Raw genomic sequence first — 14,201 nt, 5'->3', positions numbered from 1 at the left:
TAGTATCATCTTCAAAGCAGCGAGATGATTTATTAACGATTGAGGATATGGTTATTAGATGTTCTTTATGGGTTGGAAGCTCCGTATGGATTCATTCTTATATTCAGCTTGTAGCTTCAGTCGTGTTGTTTTTCTCACTCTGATTTGTATCTTTTCATTAAATATGGAAATTAAAGTGATTTATCTTTGCTGATAAAAGGCCAAGCTGCCATGCATGTGGATTTATCTCAGGCGAGGAAGAACGAGCACCTTCGGTTGGAAGGTTGACCTACGAGGAAGGAGAGAATGGATGATGAAGAGCGAACAGAGGAAACCACTGGCACTCTACACCAAAATTATCCAAACCCGTTCATGTTGTATACCAAAATTATCCAGAAGAAGAAACCACCGGAACTCTCCAAGAAGAGGGATTCATCAGAAGAAGGGGGTGATGAACGGAAGAGGTGTCTCTTTGGAATCAAATTTTAGGCATCAAAGTGCTTTGTCTCTCTTGTCACGATTCACTTATAGGGAACACAATCTTAGCACAATGACATGATCATCACCTAAGTTAGTCTAACTGATGAATCATCCATTGTTCATCCGCCAAATTTTCTCGTGGCCAATAGTTCGAGTGCTTGTGCTCCTTCGTTTTCTCCGGTTTCCTATGACCATCCACATACGGGCACTTCAATAAATGGGCTGAGATGGAAAAGCACCCAGGTAGAGCTCGGTCCACTTGTAACACCAAAGTCCCCAAGTCCCAAAATCTTAGGGGGCCTCATTCACCCACCAAATCGTTCATCAACTTAATTACTCTGCCATGATTAGTATGCTAAAGGCTGTGATATATGTTCTTCCATCGTACACCTACTTTACCAAATAAAAATGCATCGATACCAACTGAGAACACATGTTTTGGCCACCATCTCATGAAACATGTGAAAAATCATGGCATTGGCAATGTAGGGCTGAAACTGGCACCATGAGGCGTAACATGCGATGTTGAATGATGCAGGCGATAGGAATCGTTGGGTTGAATATTAGCACCGCCGACATCTCGCTGGGAACAGCTGAGATGTTTTAGCTAAGTTTGGGTTGTTGACCCGTTCAGCGGGTGACTGTAGAATCGTGGAATAGAAAGAAGAAAGATTTGATGTAGTAGAATGACTTCCTTGGGAGAACTTTCTCAAACACTTTAAGTGGAAGCCGTGGATTCTTCACGTGCTGTGTCTTTGAAAAAACATGAGAAGAAATAGAAAAGAAGAGTGTAAGGACAAAAAGAGGGGGGCTATATCATCTTAATCGAGAAGTGGCATCTTCCGCAACCATTCTCCTCGAGCCCTCAAATGAGAAAGATTACCATGTAGTTGATCTATCTTGTCTCTGACCGAGTAGCAGTGGCTAGAGACAACTTCACATCTAACTCCGTGTTTCGTCGCAAGTGCATCGGAATTGCCTACATTTTCATATGAAACGTATTCCAATGAGAAAGGGTATTTTCATTCATCCATTAGTTTAGTTGTAGGATTAATCCCATACTTTGTACTTGGATTCGGATTTTGTGACGGAGACTGGCATTAGGGCAGAAACCACGGGAGTCGTCAGCGACTTTACTGTATGAGTAACACACATCGATCCCAAGAGCCGAACTGCACGTTGCTACTTACTTCACGAGTGACTGGAGCAGCGGCAAGGACACATCAGTCACCATTAGAAACCCCTGGTGACGCACAGGATGTCTTCAATCAAACAGAAGCTAGCTCGGTAGTTTGGTAAGACAACGGAGGAGATAGGAGAGAGAGACGCACACACGCAAACATCAAAACGAGCAGCAAGCTAGGAAACTTCATTCCTGCGGGACGCTTTTGTTTTGTCAGAATATTGGTGCGACAAGGATGAGATGGAACGGAAACTAAAATTCTCATGCCGTAGCTCCTTTTTCTTCCTTGAATAGATGTGGCTCCCACCTTCGTTTGTGTGGAGTGGGGCACCGACCCATGAACTCGGCACTCATGTGAGAGCAGTTGTTTTTACGTGACTATCAAGACATTTTCCTGTTCCCTCGCATGACGGTGTGTGTTGATCGTGTTACAATATATGCATGTGTGAAAAGAGATTAAAAAATATATAAATATAAATTTATGTTTATAAATATCGAAAAATGTAGGATGATATATATTTGAATCTAAATCATTGTCTAACCACTTCAACTTTTGAAATAAATTGATGTTTGGCTCAATATATAGTAACTCTTAACTAATTTGATTCACATTCATTATTAATAAATTTCTAACATGATATCAGAGCCAATATTCATAAACAACAATGTTCATAAACAATAAGAGTAAGTAAGTAAAAAAAATATTTAAAAAATCATATTTGAATCATAAAAAAAGAGAATATTGAAAAAAAAAAAAAAAGGAGAGGAGAGAGAGAGAGAGAAATGAGGATGACTTTAAGAAGAAAAAAAAAAGAGCAATAAAAGAAATGAGTCAAGCTTATGATGCAGACGAAATTAGCCACACCATCGACCGAGCTATGGTTGTGGACAGAGTTGGTTGCATCACCTATCCTTGCGATTAGGAGGGAGATATTTGAAACATAGATGAAGAGGGAGAGAATGTTAAAATATATTTATGTATAAAAAGATATTGGAAAAAAGGATTGAAATAGTCATATGATATGGCATTTCAGTCTACCCCCATAATTTAATAAACATAAGCTTTTGGATTGAATTAATGAACATAGTAGGCCTTGGAATATTTTGATAGTTTAGAAAAATGAACAAAGTATTGATTAGGGTTACGGAGAAAACAATATGATCGCTGCTGTAATTTTATTAACGTGTGAGAAGATTGAATGAAAAGAATAAACTCTTTCCTTCTCTCATCTTTGAATTCAAACCTAACACATTAACCCAACAAATCTCATATTCTCCGTCAGATAAATACTCTTCCGATTACCAGTCGACATCCAAAAGATAACCAAGTAAAATAGAAACGGCACTTCTCTAGCATGCACCCATCGGGGTAACAAATCGGAGAAGCAAATCTCCACCGGAAAACCTACTGATAAGTAACATGTATCGCTTTGTTAATGTTCCAGTATTACAATAGAAAACTCTCTTAATTCGAGAGGCTCCTGAACAACATTAGTGTTGGAGGAGGTCAAGTTCACGGGTTGAGGAACGCTGGTGAAGCAGTTGCGCAGAACAGAGAGGATGGCTCATGGATATCTATGACGTGTTGGTTGGCCAAGGAGCGCTCCTGCTGCATTCGGATGCACAAGAGCTCCGCTTCAGCAAAAGCAAGCTGCATCTGTAGCTGAGATATTTGGTTTTGGAGGTAGGAGATGATTCCCACAGAGCCGTAAACTGGATCCCTCTTCCTTGCGTTTGCCTCATAGACAAGGCTACTTACAGCGTCTGCTCTCTGATAGTCTGGAAGCTCCTGCAGATGCAGAGAAGCGTGTGCCTGTGTTAGTCAAATTTCCATGCACGCACTATGCAGTAGCATAGGAGCGAGACTACAACTCTTGAGTGCTTTTTTGTGCTTTTGAGAGAGAGAGAGAGAGAGAGAGAGAGAGAGAGAGAGAGAGAGAGAGCTGAACCTGCAACATCTTGTTAACGTTGCTGGCACCAAAGACCTTATGAACGATGGCAAATTTGTGAGGATCCTCGGGGGGGAAATAGGGAGCAAAGATGCAATCTTTGGCACACCGTCTCCGAAGCAATTTGCAGGACGCGCAAGGTGAGCCCCCAGCCATTTTCCTACGTCAAACGGAGAATATGGCCGAGAGCAATGGAAGATGCAGCTCGAGCTATAGGCTGCCTCTCAAACTGCAAGATTTGATAACGAAGGGTGATGGCTGATATAACTTATAATGGGAAAGAGTGAGAGGTAGGTAGAAATTGAAAGAAACGGTAGGCAATAAAATAAGAAATAATTAACATGTCCTTAGGTTTCCAAGAAGCACAAATAACCATGCTTCGCTCATTGATCGTCACAAATGTTGGCCCCGGTAGTCATACAGGGTTGCCAATAAATAATTTCTTAATATTTTATGTCTATTAACAAGAATCTTACTTCCATAAAGTCAAGGATCTTTGTTCATCAGTATGAAAACACAAACGTGATGTGCATACAAATGCATGTGCGCACTTGGCTAATCTGCAGCAACTTGGACGTACTGGGTTATAGACAAGATCAGCTTGTTTCTGGATGTTGAACTCCTCGCTCTTTTAGAGAACGTGCACTTGGTCCAGTTCATATTGCTGCTGGCTTTCCAATGATTGTCAAATCTTTTTGGGATGTTTAACTTGATTTTACAACTTGTTCTTGCTCCGCTGCTCAGGCCGCGGCGCTGCTGTAGCTTTCCAGTGACCGACGAACAGTGTCTGCCGTGACTTTTATGTGGATCAAATAAGGGACAGTTTCTGTTCATTCTACACTACCGAGTTTTAAATTGGAGGACATGCGGCGCAAACCCCCAAACACGAAAATTACTTTTGACATCGAGTTCTTCCCGCAGAAGCTCGATCAACATCATAGACAACGAACTGAAGCAGATACGAACCATAGCATTAGGAGAAATTTATTGAACTAAAGTTTATTCGATAGATGAGTGACAAATGCAAACCAGTTGCGAGTTTTCTGTAAGAAGAATGCTTATAGGTTTCTTCTCAACAGCGCATGCTGTGCCAAAGGCCAGGAGATCCTAAATTGAAATGATATCGGACTAGGAAGCACATAGAGAACAGACAAGAGTGCGGAGGAATTGACTACCGGCTGAGTGCGTGAAAAGAATGGACGGCCTGCTCTATTAGGATAAGGACTTGTATGGTTTGCTTTGCTGTATTTTATGCGACTCCCACGTTCCTCGTTGACTCCTCTTCTCGTCCGAGAACTCATTTCTCTTCTTTCATGTAGGTAGTAGGTATAGAGAGAGAGAGAGAGAGAGAGAGAGAGAGAGTGTACGCATGGAGTTTGGCCAATTGAATTTGTGTAGTTCTTGGGGTATGGGATTGGAAAGAGGACAAGAACCCCGACTGAAGAGTGAGACGGTGGATGCCTGTCGGCAGACGTGCATATGGTCACGCCCGCTCCATCTATCTCGATCAGCTACAGATATATACATGGTGACGAAACATGGTAATTAGAACTCATCAGGGATTAGTGGGAGGCCTGTGTGTGGTTGTTTTACCAACTAATACACCACCAAACTAGCCTTGCATTTCGGCAGTATTCCTTTTTATTATTTCCCTGCTCGATGTATATATTTTAGTACATTTTGTGGTGGAACTTGGAGATATTGCCGCTTTCTCCTCTTAAAGGTCTCCCCATTTTTTTTTTTTTTGGGGTAATAAAATGGCCATAACGACAGTTAAAAGTGTATCTTTCCGATAGGCCAAGTGAAAGAAATGCACGCTGAACTTGGATCCTAAACGACGAACCATCAAGCACAGCATGCACGGGGTTCCACCGTACCCCACGTTCAATAAACCTTGCTTTGCAACTCACGGTAGCAAGGCTGATGGACAGAGAGAGAAATCAAGCATAAGATCTATACTATATCTCGATGTGTCTTTGAGAACTATCCAGAAAAAAAATTGATAATTAATGAGCAATGAGCACATTGCATATCACAATGGTTGATACGAGTTCATATGCAAATTTCACCAAAAATGGTTGATAGTATCTATCATTGGTACGTGACATTAGTGAACATAAGCTTTTAGGTTTAACGATGTTTTAATCTGTATATACAGAACATCCGATCAGTTTACCATCCAATACTCGAGTATTTCTACAACAAGAACATTCAAGTAAAGCCTATACCTCAGTTTTATGATGCAGCACAGGAAAACAAGAAAGAAAAACTTGTGCGGGAGACTTTTATTTACATGCGACAATGGATTAAGATCCGAGATTAGCTGCCTGTTTCGAAGGGAGATGGGGTGTACAAGTTGGAACGACAAGCTCGATGATGACCCGAGCCTGTAGAAGCTCCTTTTGCATTTAATGAATGAACAACAAGCTGAATGAATTAAGAAAAGCAGCACCCCTTTTGCATTTAATGCTCCTCACGTGGGAACCTTGACACTGTTCGTCTGTCTCTTCCCAGGCAAGGAAAGAGGCACTTACTCCGTTCCTCGATTCTCACGCAAGAAGCAAATGACTGTTTGACAATAGGAGCAGCGGACATGCATCTTTTTTTCTGGGGCGGTGGAGGAGGCGAGGGGAGGGGGTTGTGGCAGGAAACAAAATGTATGTGAGGCTTCCGGTGGGAACAACGAATGACCGCACGCTTGTTTAAAAGGTAGCATTTGCCACCAATCTAGTGAGCAAGAAGATGGGCAGACATATTATTGTCTTCAACCATTCATTACTCAGAACCTGTAATTCTACTGCTTCAAATATCATCTAACGAATAAGGTCGATGTCAAAAGTTGCACGTCCATGTAGAACTTCAGTCCGGATTGAAGTCTCCATGGGATCCTTATCACAACGAGGCCGCCCTAAACAAAAAAATTATCCAGCACCCGTTTACAATCAATCGGTAAGGGCCTAAGAGGTCGTGGAACCAAAGACAAAGACCCAACTCACTCCCCCAGCGTCTACCATTTGTAACACGACATACAAGAACACACGCTGAAATCACAGCCACCATCGTCAAAACCATGCCAGCCCGTGTCATCGTGTTCCGTGGCACACCAGGCAAAACAAAAGCGGAAGTTCTTTTCCAACAAGTGGTACTCCTGGCCTGATCGTATGCTCCGAATAAAATACAAGGAAAGAAAACGGCAGCATAAATTGAGCCAGATAACAAAACTCGGATGAGGAAGCAACGCCCAACGATTCGCGTGCAAGCGTAGATGGGAAGAAATAATATTTCCAGTCTCTTCTTCGAGGTAAATCAGAAAGGAATGAGGACCAGATCGATGGAAACGCAAATGATATTTCACTGACTTGAATGACGAAAACTTGGATTAGGGAGGCTTCGTCGTGGTCAAATGTGACCATTTAATCGCCTACTTTACCACAACTTCATATGCTAGTCATGTCAACTGGTGTTGCACCCAAGTAGCTTCTTTCACAATTCCTTGATTGATGTCCTAGCACCAATTATGATATATTTCTTCTTCTTCTTCTTCTTCTTCTTCTTCTTCTTCTGACAGGAAGAAGATCCGTAGTTTTGGTTGCACTGAATCCTCGATAGACACTAAAGCACGAATAGAGGCCCTTCGTAAGTGTCTCTGTAGCATTCGTGGTGACTTGTTCGGGAGAACATGGCATATTCGTACGTTGTGGACAGCCTACTTGGTGTCTAATTTCATTCCTCACTGCGCACAGGCAACCTTTGGTTTCCAGCTGGTTTTGGATCATACAAATCGCAAGGAACATGTCGTACTCGAAATGCCTTGGGATCAAAATGGTCATCTCAGAAACGGGCCTATGCTGCAAGTATTATGTTCAAAAGGGCATGATGGATGGATGGATGGATGGATGATAGGCATTCGAGGTTCATCTTCTTTGGTTTTCACTTATTTGAACTGTTGGAATTACAAGGGTGTTTTTGCATCATGAATGAGACAGCCAAAAAAGCTTCGAAATTTTGCGTTATTAAAATTATTTGGGTGATGAGAAGACAGTTCGCTAGGCTTTTGCTTCAGAGTTCAGAGGCGACGCAGCGCTTCCAGCTGTCTCGCTGGTTGTCGAGCATGTGAATGTTTGCTGTTTTTTTCCTTCTTCTCGCAGATCTTTTGTTTCCATTCACCAGTCTGGCATTTCATATCTCTGTGGATCCTTATCCTCTCTGCATTTTGTTTCTCCCTGAATTATACATGAAGAATCAGTATACAGCCATACAAGACCTGAGATGTATTTGCCTGAATTATACCTGCAATCTTTTGACCAGAATTACGATGATGATCTCATCATCGTCCAGTCCACGCCATTAGTCAAGTGTTTCGGCTGTGCGTCCGGCTCAACTTGAGCTCGATTCAAAAGTAACGTCCGTTTTCTGGAAAGAAGGCTTTCTTCGGCTTTGCTCCGTTTTCAATTTTCTTTTCGAGTTATTTGTCTCGTTTCTCTCGACCTCCCCTCCGTGTATGGATTCTCCAAAGCTTTTCAACGCACGATTTCTGAGGAGGAAATCCATCAGCACCGAGAGAAGGAAGAAGGAAGAGTGGAGCAGAGACACGGGAAGAGACGTGTTGTGGAGGCTAACTACGACTTGTGTGGATTCTTCTGGGGCTCGTGGAAGCATGTCCACAGGATGCGCGAGCTCACCACGCGCCTCATCTAAAAGGTATTCATGTGTCTCCATCCAATTGTCGGAGTAATTCTTCCATCTCTATCTCCACTCACTGATTGCTTTTGTTTCTTTTGCAATGCACGGGAGACCTCATTACAACTATATTCTTCTTATACTTTATATATATATATATATATATATATATATATTGGTACCGTTCCATTCCAAAAGATAATAGAATAAATTGAGTCTATGAACATCCAGGTTGATTGAGCAGAGAAAGGCACCGAGAAGACATAGTGCCCTTCACGATTGTAATTATTTTAACGAAGCAGTGAGCACGATGGAGCAACATACATTGAGCATCTATGATGGTTTATGGTTTATGTGCTGCACATCATCCATATCGCCTTTCAATTTAATCCAACTTTATTCTGGCACACATCCTTCCTCCAATTCTTCCATCAATTTAGGAGGTCAGTTCTAAGCGACTTGCATAAAATCGGTCTATTATTCCCCAATTTATTCGGCCCCACTGATATGATCCGATCCTGAATCCAAGATGCCATGATCAAAATAGGATTAAGTGCAATAATTATATATATATATATATATATATAACATGTTTTATTAAAAGTTCAACATCTAATAATCCACTCACGAAAAGAATTACTCATATTTCCAAGGTCCAGTCATAATACATCAACTATTTTGTTGGTTTTTTTGGGTGCTATATCCTCTCGAGACCTAATCATATGACACATTTTTTTAGTTAACTTTGTTCGATCAAGACTTGTTTATTATTCTTACGGATTTAATTTTTAGAAACGCTAATTCTTTTATTGTTGCTACAATAATTGAATTAAGTAATTTTATTTTATTTTATTTTTTAAAAATCTAACTTTCTTACAAAAAAAAGAAAAATAAAGAAACACATTCATTTAAAAGATTCAAAAACACTAAAACACAAGAGAAGAAGAAAAGCTGATATTTCCGAAGAGGGAAGAATCTACCAAACCACAACCACCAAAACCAGAGGAGTGGGATCTCCGTGCGGCGACCACGAGCACTCCACACGCACCTCTCCTCCCCCACTGATCTACACCGTCCACGTTTCTCGCATCCATTTCCCTTTGCTTCTCTATATATCTCCCCCCCCCCCCCCAACCACCTCCTCAACCCTACTCGGTCTCCTCATCCGTCAATCCCTCTTCCTCTCTCTCCTCAGCTCTGCTCTTCCTGTTCCTTTTTGTTTTGCAGAGCACCACGATGCTTCTCAAGGCCTCTGCTTCTCTCGCATTCCTCTCCGCCTCCTCTGAGGCCTCACCGCCGCATTCCCCTGCCGCCCTCCTGCGCGGGCCTCACCCTTCCTTTTCTGCGTCTTTTGTTCCTTTTAGATCTCCGAGGGGAATGACGAGGCGCGCATCTGTCGTGGCCGCCGCCGCCCCTTCTGACCAGGCCATCACGGGAGTCGTGTTTCAGCCCGTCGAGGAGATCCAGAAAGAGCTCTCCGTCGTGCCGACGGCCCCTGGCTTGTCCATCGCCCGTCAGAAGTACGACGATGATTGCGAGTCTGCCATTAACGAACAGATCAAGTAGGTTCCTTTTCTTTTTTCTTCTTCTTCTTCTTCTTCTTCTTCTTCTTCTTCTTCTTTTTATGTTATTTTCTCTCAAACTTCATCTTATTCTTCTTGTCAAGTGAAATCCGGAGAAATCATAATGCTCTTGTCTTTTGTATAAAGAAGGATCGCTTTTTTCTTCCCTTGGTATTTCTTCTTCTTTATACACGTCTTTTTGGGGTCTTTTTTGAGAGAAAAATATGTTAGTTTCTTTACAGTGCTACCCCTTTTTATTTCTCTTCTCGGATGACGCATTTTCTGGCAAATGGATCTATTTTTCACCCGATTCCTTTCTACTGTCTTTTCCTTTAGCTCTTTCTACAATATCTGTGCGGTCAGTTCTATTTACTATGGACTTAATCCTTTGGTCTTTCTGTGTTGTTTTTCCTTCAGTGTTGAATACAACAATTCGTACATATATCATGCCCTGTTCGCATACTTCGATCGCGACAACGTGGCGCTGAAAGGCCTTGCCAAGTAAGTCCTTTTTGAAATCCAGTGCTTGTTCTTATTTTTCTTCCTCTTTAGTTATGTATTGCTTAGATCTGTCCTGTGTCTGCTTATTTCAGGTTCTTCAAGGAATCAAGCGAAGAGGAACGGGTTCACGCAGAGAAATTGATGGAATACCAAGTAAATAGTTTCTTTGTTCTTTCTTTTCTTCCGTCATTAGTATCTTCTATTCTTTCTTTCTGGTTTGTGATGATTGAAACTGAATCTGGTGCGGTCAGAACAAGCGTGGAGGAAGAGTGAAGCTCCAATTGATTTGTAGGCCGCCCTCTGAGTTCGATCACCCTGAGAAGGGGGATGCATTGTACGGTATGTCTTACTTTGTACACCGAGCACGAATCTACTCTGTTCTTTAGGTGCCTATAAAAAGGGAGATCTTTAACAAAGTATGACACATGGGACAAACTACTTTACCATTGATCTACTCCATCATCGAGTCTTATTTTTATTGTGGCTGTCGGGAATCCAAAGAAAGCTTTTTTTTATAAATACAAATCATTGGCCAAGAAGAGGAACAAAGTAAACAAGGTTATATTTTTATTACATAGATGATCTTATAGTCTACATGTTCCTGATTAAATTATCTTAATTATGTGGTATGCATGCTTCACTATTTTTTTGGATTTATTGACTACACTTCTGTTCGTTTTAAGTGGACATTCTTTTTGTGGAGCTAAATGCCTCCTTTAACATGGTTGAACTGGAACGTTGCCTGAGTTATTGGTGATCTTCTCCGGATGTATTTGTTTTTGTTTTCATGTATGTTCCTTTAAGATCGTTGATTAAGTAGATGATTCAGAAGTAGCAGTTTCCATTATACTTCATTATCTTTTTTGTTTTGTATCATACTGCATTGTATCTTGAATTATAATGACAGATTCAGCAAATTTTTTGTTTTTTTAGCAATGGAATTGGCGTTGTGTCTTGAGAAGCTGACAAATGAGAAGTTACTTAATCTACACAGTGTAAGTGATGCTGACCTATGATGACTATTTCATTATTTGGCGGTTACTACCAGCATAGGATATCAAATCTTCATTGTATCAAAAATTTTTGCACAGGTTGCTGACAGATGCAATGACGCTCAGCTGACTGATTTTATCGAGAGTGAATTTCTTGAGGAACAGGTGAAACACTTTTCTTATCCCCGTATTTGATTTTAGATGCTATTGAATTTCATTTTTTTTTTCAAACATGTTCTGTTTCTTTTGGAACTATAATATAAACTGATGGCAAAATTTAATTGATAGTTCCAATATTGCTATTTTTCTGATACTGCTGTTAAGGCCTCAACCATTAATAAATAGTGGTTACAATGTCCATCCTTGGTTTGTCTTATGATCCTAACCAAAAGAAAAAAAAAAAAAAGATTAACTAGCTGGGTTTTTTTTGCATTCGTTGCTAACCGTTAGTGGATACCATTTGGATATATAGTCTTTTCAAATGGGTTTTTACTTTTTTTTTTTCCTTTTCTTTTGGATGAGAAGATCCGATAGTTTTTAGGAATGATAATACATTGAATTATCTGGTGATTAGATGCACTATTATTTAATTAGATATCTAGTATAAGTTAGACTTTTTTTTTTTGTCTGATCAAACTACATAATGTGATTATAGTTCTTCAATCACTAATGTTCTTAGTTTTTCTCTTCTATATTCAGGTGGATGCTATTAAAAAGATATCTGAATATGTTGCTCAGTTGAGAAGAGTCGGGAAAGGACATGGTGAGACTCTCTATCTTAATATTAGCTATTGTATTAGGCTTTTGGTGATATTTATTCTGTTGTTAGCATCAGAATTCAAATATTTTAGTATTTGATATCTATAGTATATTGTTTTGGTTTTTTACTTATGACATTTATTTATATATTCTTGAAACCGATATATATATTATTTTTATGTTCATTTCATTTTAGATCTATGTTAGTTCAAGTGTATAAATGCATTCGGTTTTAGTTAGAAAGAAGGCAGATAATTCCTAAGGTGGAACTGAGATTGAGACTCCAGCTTCAAACTGTAATTTTATTTGGTTTTGGAATGGAATGCGAATGGGATTACCTGAATTCAATCCTATAATCGATTAATTTGTCATTCTAATTCTCAATCGACATACAGACATGGTTAGTTCCATATTTAAAGCTAGTATGATGGTCTTACGACTATACATGTATGTTTGCAGGGGTTTGGCATTTTGACCAGATGCTCCTTCAGGGAGATGCTGCATAAGGTTGAAGGAAGGATGTGGGTGGCTCTATTTCGGTGTTGTGGTTGTGGTAGAGGTCTCTTTTCTCGAAGCTTCGATCTGTTCGTTGGCATGGAAGTAATTGAAGCTTATGTGTTAGAAGCAGGTAGTTTCTTTATGTATTATGTCTTGGTCTAACATGGAATGGTAAAGATGGTTGGTTATGCTCATTATTGCTTGATGTTAGGATGTTATCAGAGAATCGAATCTAATGCATTGGCAATAACCGGTCAAATTAACTTATGACACTGATGCGTGAGTCATGACTGAGCAACTGCAAACTCGATGGTGTCGATATGGACATTTAGGAAAGGAGGTCACGTGCTCTTTAAAAGAATTAACCATCGAGGAGGTCTGCCATCTGAGCATCATGCAATGATTTTTTTGGTGCCAAATATATTATGTGAGTCGGCTAAACCCGCACGACCAAGAACAACGTCCTTTCGATTAACCTCTCAAGCTTCGGCCGCAAGCGGGCTCAACCATGAAGGCCAGTCTGATAACAAAGCCCATACCTGAAATGGGCCGTGCTTCTTACGTGCCAGCCCATCTGGGACTCGAGTGGGCCATTTCAATTTTGTTCTTCTTCATACCGAATTTGTTCGTGGGGATGTTAGGGGGGTCGGACATGACACGTGGGTCGCATCTGGAGACCTCTAATACGTAACTATCCGACCCGTGTTTCACGTCGCGGCCCAACTCCGGCAGGTAGATGCGGCGCACATCGACAACTGGGAACTTGCAAGTTACGAAGCACTCGTAAGGACCCCTTTGTGTAGAACCCGATCCAATGACAGGCTATCGATCTCGCTACACCTTCCTTCTCGTTCCTCTTCCACTTTCCCTTCCTGTTCCCTTTCTGATCGTATTACAGCGAAGTGCCTTGAGGGACCATCCATCATATATATGATGAAGCGATCTCGTTTTCAGATGGTGGAAGATTCGAAAGAAAACAAGGGAAGTATTTGCATGTGTGATTCGATGGATGCATTAAAAAATGATTCACTTCCTCTCACGGATGATCCTCCTACTCCTCCTCCTTTCAACCTCACTCCTCATCTGTTCGCTTGCCGTAAATTGGAGTGGCAATCAGCCAAACCAGAAGAGAGACAATAATGGGCTGTGGTTTTCCCATCTTCTTTTCCTCGTCACACTCTGTCGTCGGACAACATCGTTTTTTCCTTGGAGAAGATTTTTAGCGTATCAAGCAGCATCCACTTAGCCAAACCCTAATCTTCACAGGCTCCGCTGTGTCAAGTTTGATTGACGGCGTTCATCCAGCAGAACTTGCAATTTCACACATTACCTTCTTCCAAAATCTTTGCCCGATGTGGCTTGTGCAGACTGATCATGTGTGTCTCCGGTCATTTGTCTCGTGAAATCCCTGCTGCCCGGTACATTCTTTTTAGGATACAACTACTCAAGTGGAGCATGATTTAGCAGAGCAACACTAGTGTTAGGAGAGGGCTTCAGCGCTTCGGTCCATTCGCTCAGTACTAGAAGATAAAAGAAAGGGATTCAGCTAGCTGATGGTTAGATTTGGTTCCTCAATTTGATATATATATATATATATATCTTTCCATTTCGCGAAATT

The 14,201-nt window shown here is 40.9% G+C and overlaps 1 protein-coding gene and 1 pseudogene across 1 annotated transcript; one reads left to right on the top strand and one right to left on the bottom strand.

Annotated features, from left to right (window-relative positions):
- Nucleotides 1-3,073: 3,073 nt before the first annotated feature.
- Nucleotides 3,074-3,803, bottom strand: LOC103986457 (LOB domain-containing protein 12-like; annotated as a pseudogene).
- Nucleotides 3,804-9,417: 5,614 nt separating this feature from the next.
- On the top strand, nucleotides 9,418-12,777 carry LOC135674854 (ferritin-1, chloroplastic-like). The gene is made up of 8 exons (XM_065185097.1): nucleotides 9,418-9,833; nucleotides 10,251-10,334; nucleotides 10,427-10,487; nucleotides 10,586-10,673; nucleotides 11,268-11,329; nucleotides 11,426-11,491; nucleotides 12,026-12,089; nucleotides 12,545-12,777. The coding sequence occupies exons 1-8, from the start codon at nucleotides 9,508-9,510 to the stop codon at nucleotides 12,589-12,591; spliced, it is 798 nt and encodes a 265-aa protein (XP_065041169.1). The 5' UTR covers nucleotides 9,418-9,507; the 3' UTR covers nucleotides 12,592-12,777.
- Nucleotides 12,778-14,201: the final 1,424 nt, after the last annotated feature.

This window comes from Musa acuminata, chromosome BXJ1-5 (genome assembly GCF_036884655.1).
Source record: "Musa acuminata AAA Group cultivar baxijiao chromosome BXJ1-5, Cavendish_Baxijiao_AAA, whole genome shotgun sequence".
NCBI classification, from domain to species: Eukaryota; Viridiplantae; Streptophyta; class Magnoliopsida; order Zingiberales; family Musaceae; genus Musa; species Musa acuminata.
The sequence above is the reverse complement of the archived record's forward strand: the minus strand, read 5'-3'. Positions and strand labels throughout refer to the sequence as shown.

Coding starts and splice junctions, on each gene's coding strand:
- LOC135674854 (XM_065185097.1), top strand. CDS start 9,508: ATGCTTCTCAAGGCCTCTGCTTCTCTCGCATTCCTCTCCGCCTCCTCT. Junction 9,834..10,250: donor GCCATTAACGAACAGATCAA/GTAGGTTCCTTT, acceptor TTTTTCCTTCAG/TGTTGAATACAACAATTCGT. Junction 10,674..11,267: donor GAAGGGGGATGCATTGTACG/GTATGTCTTACT, acceptor TTGTTTTTTTAG/CAATGGAATTGGCGTTGTGT.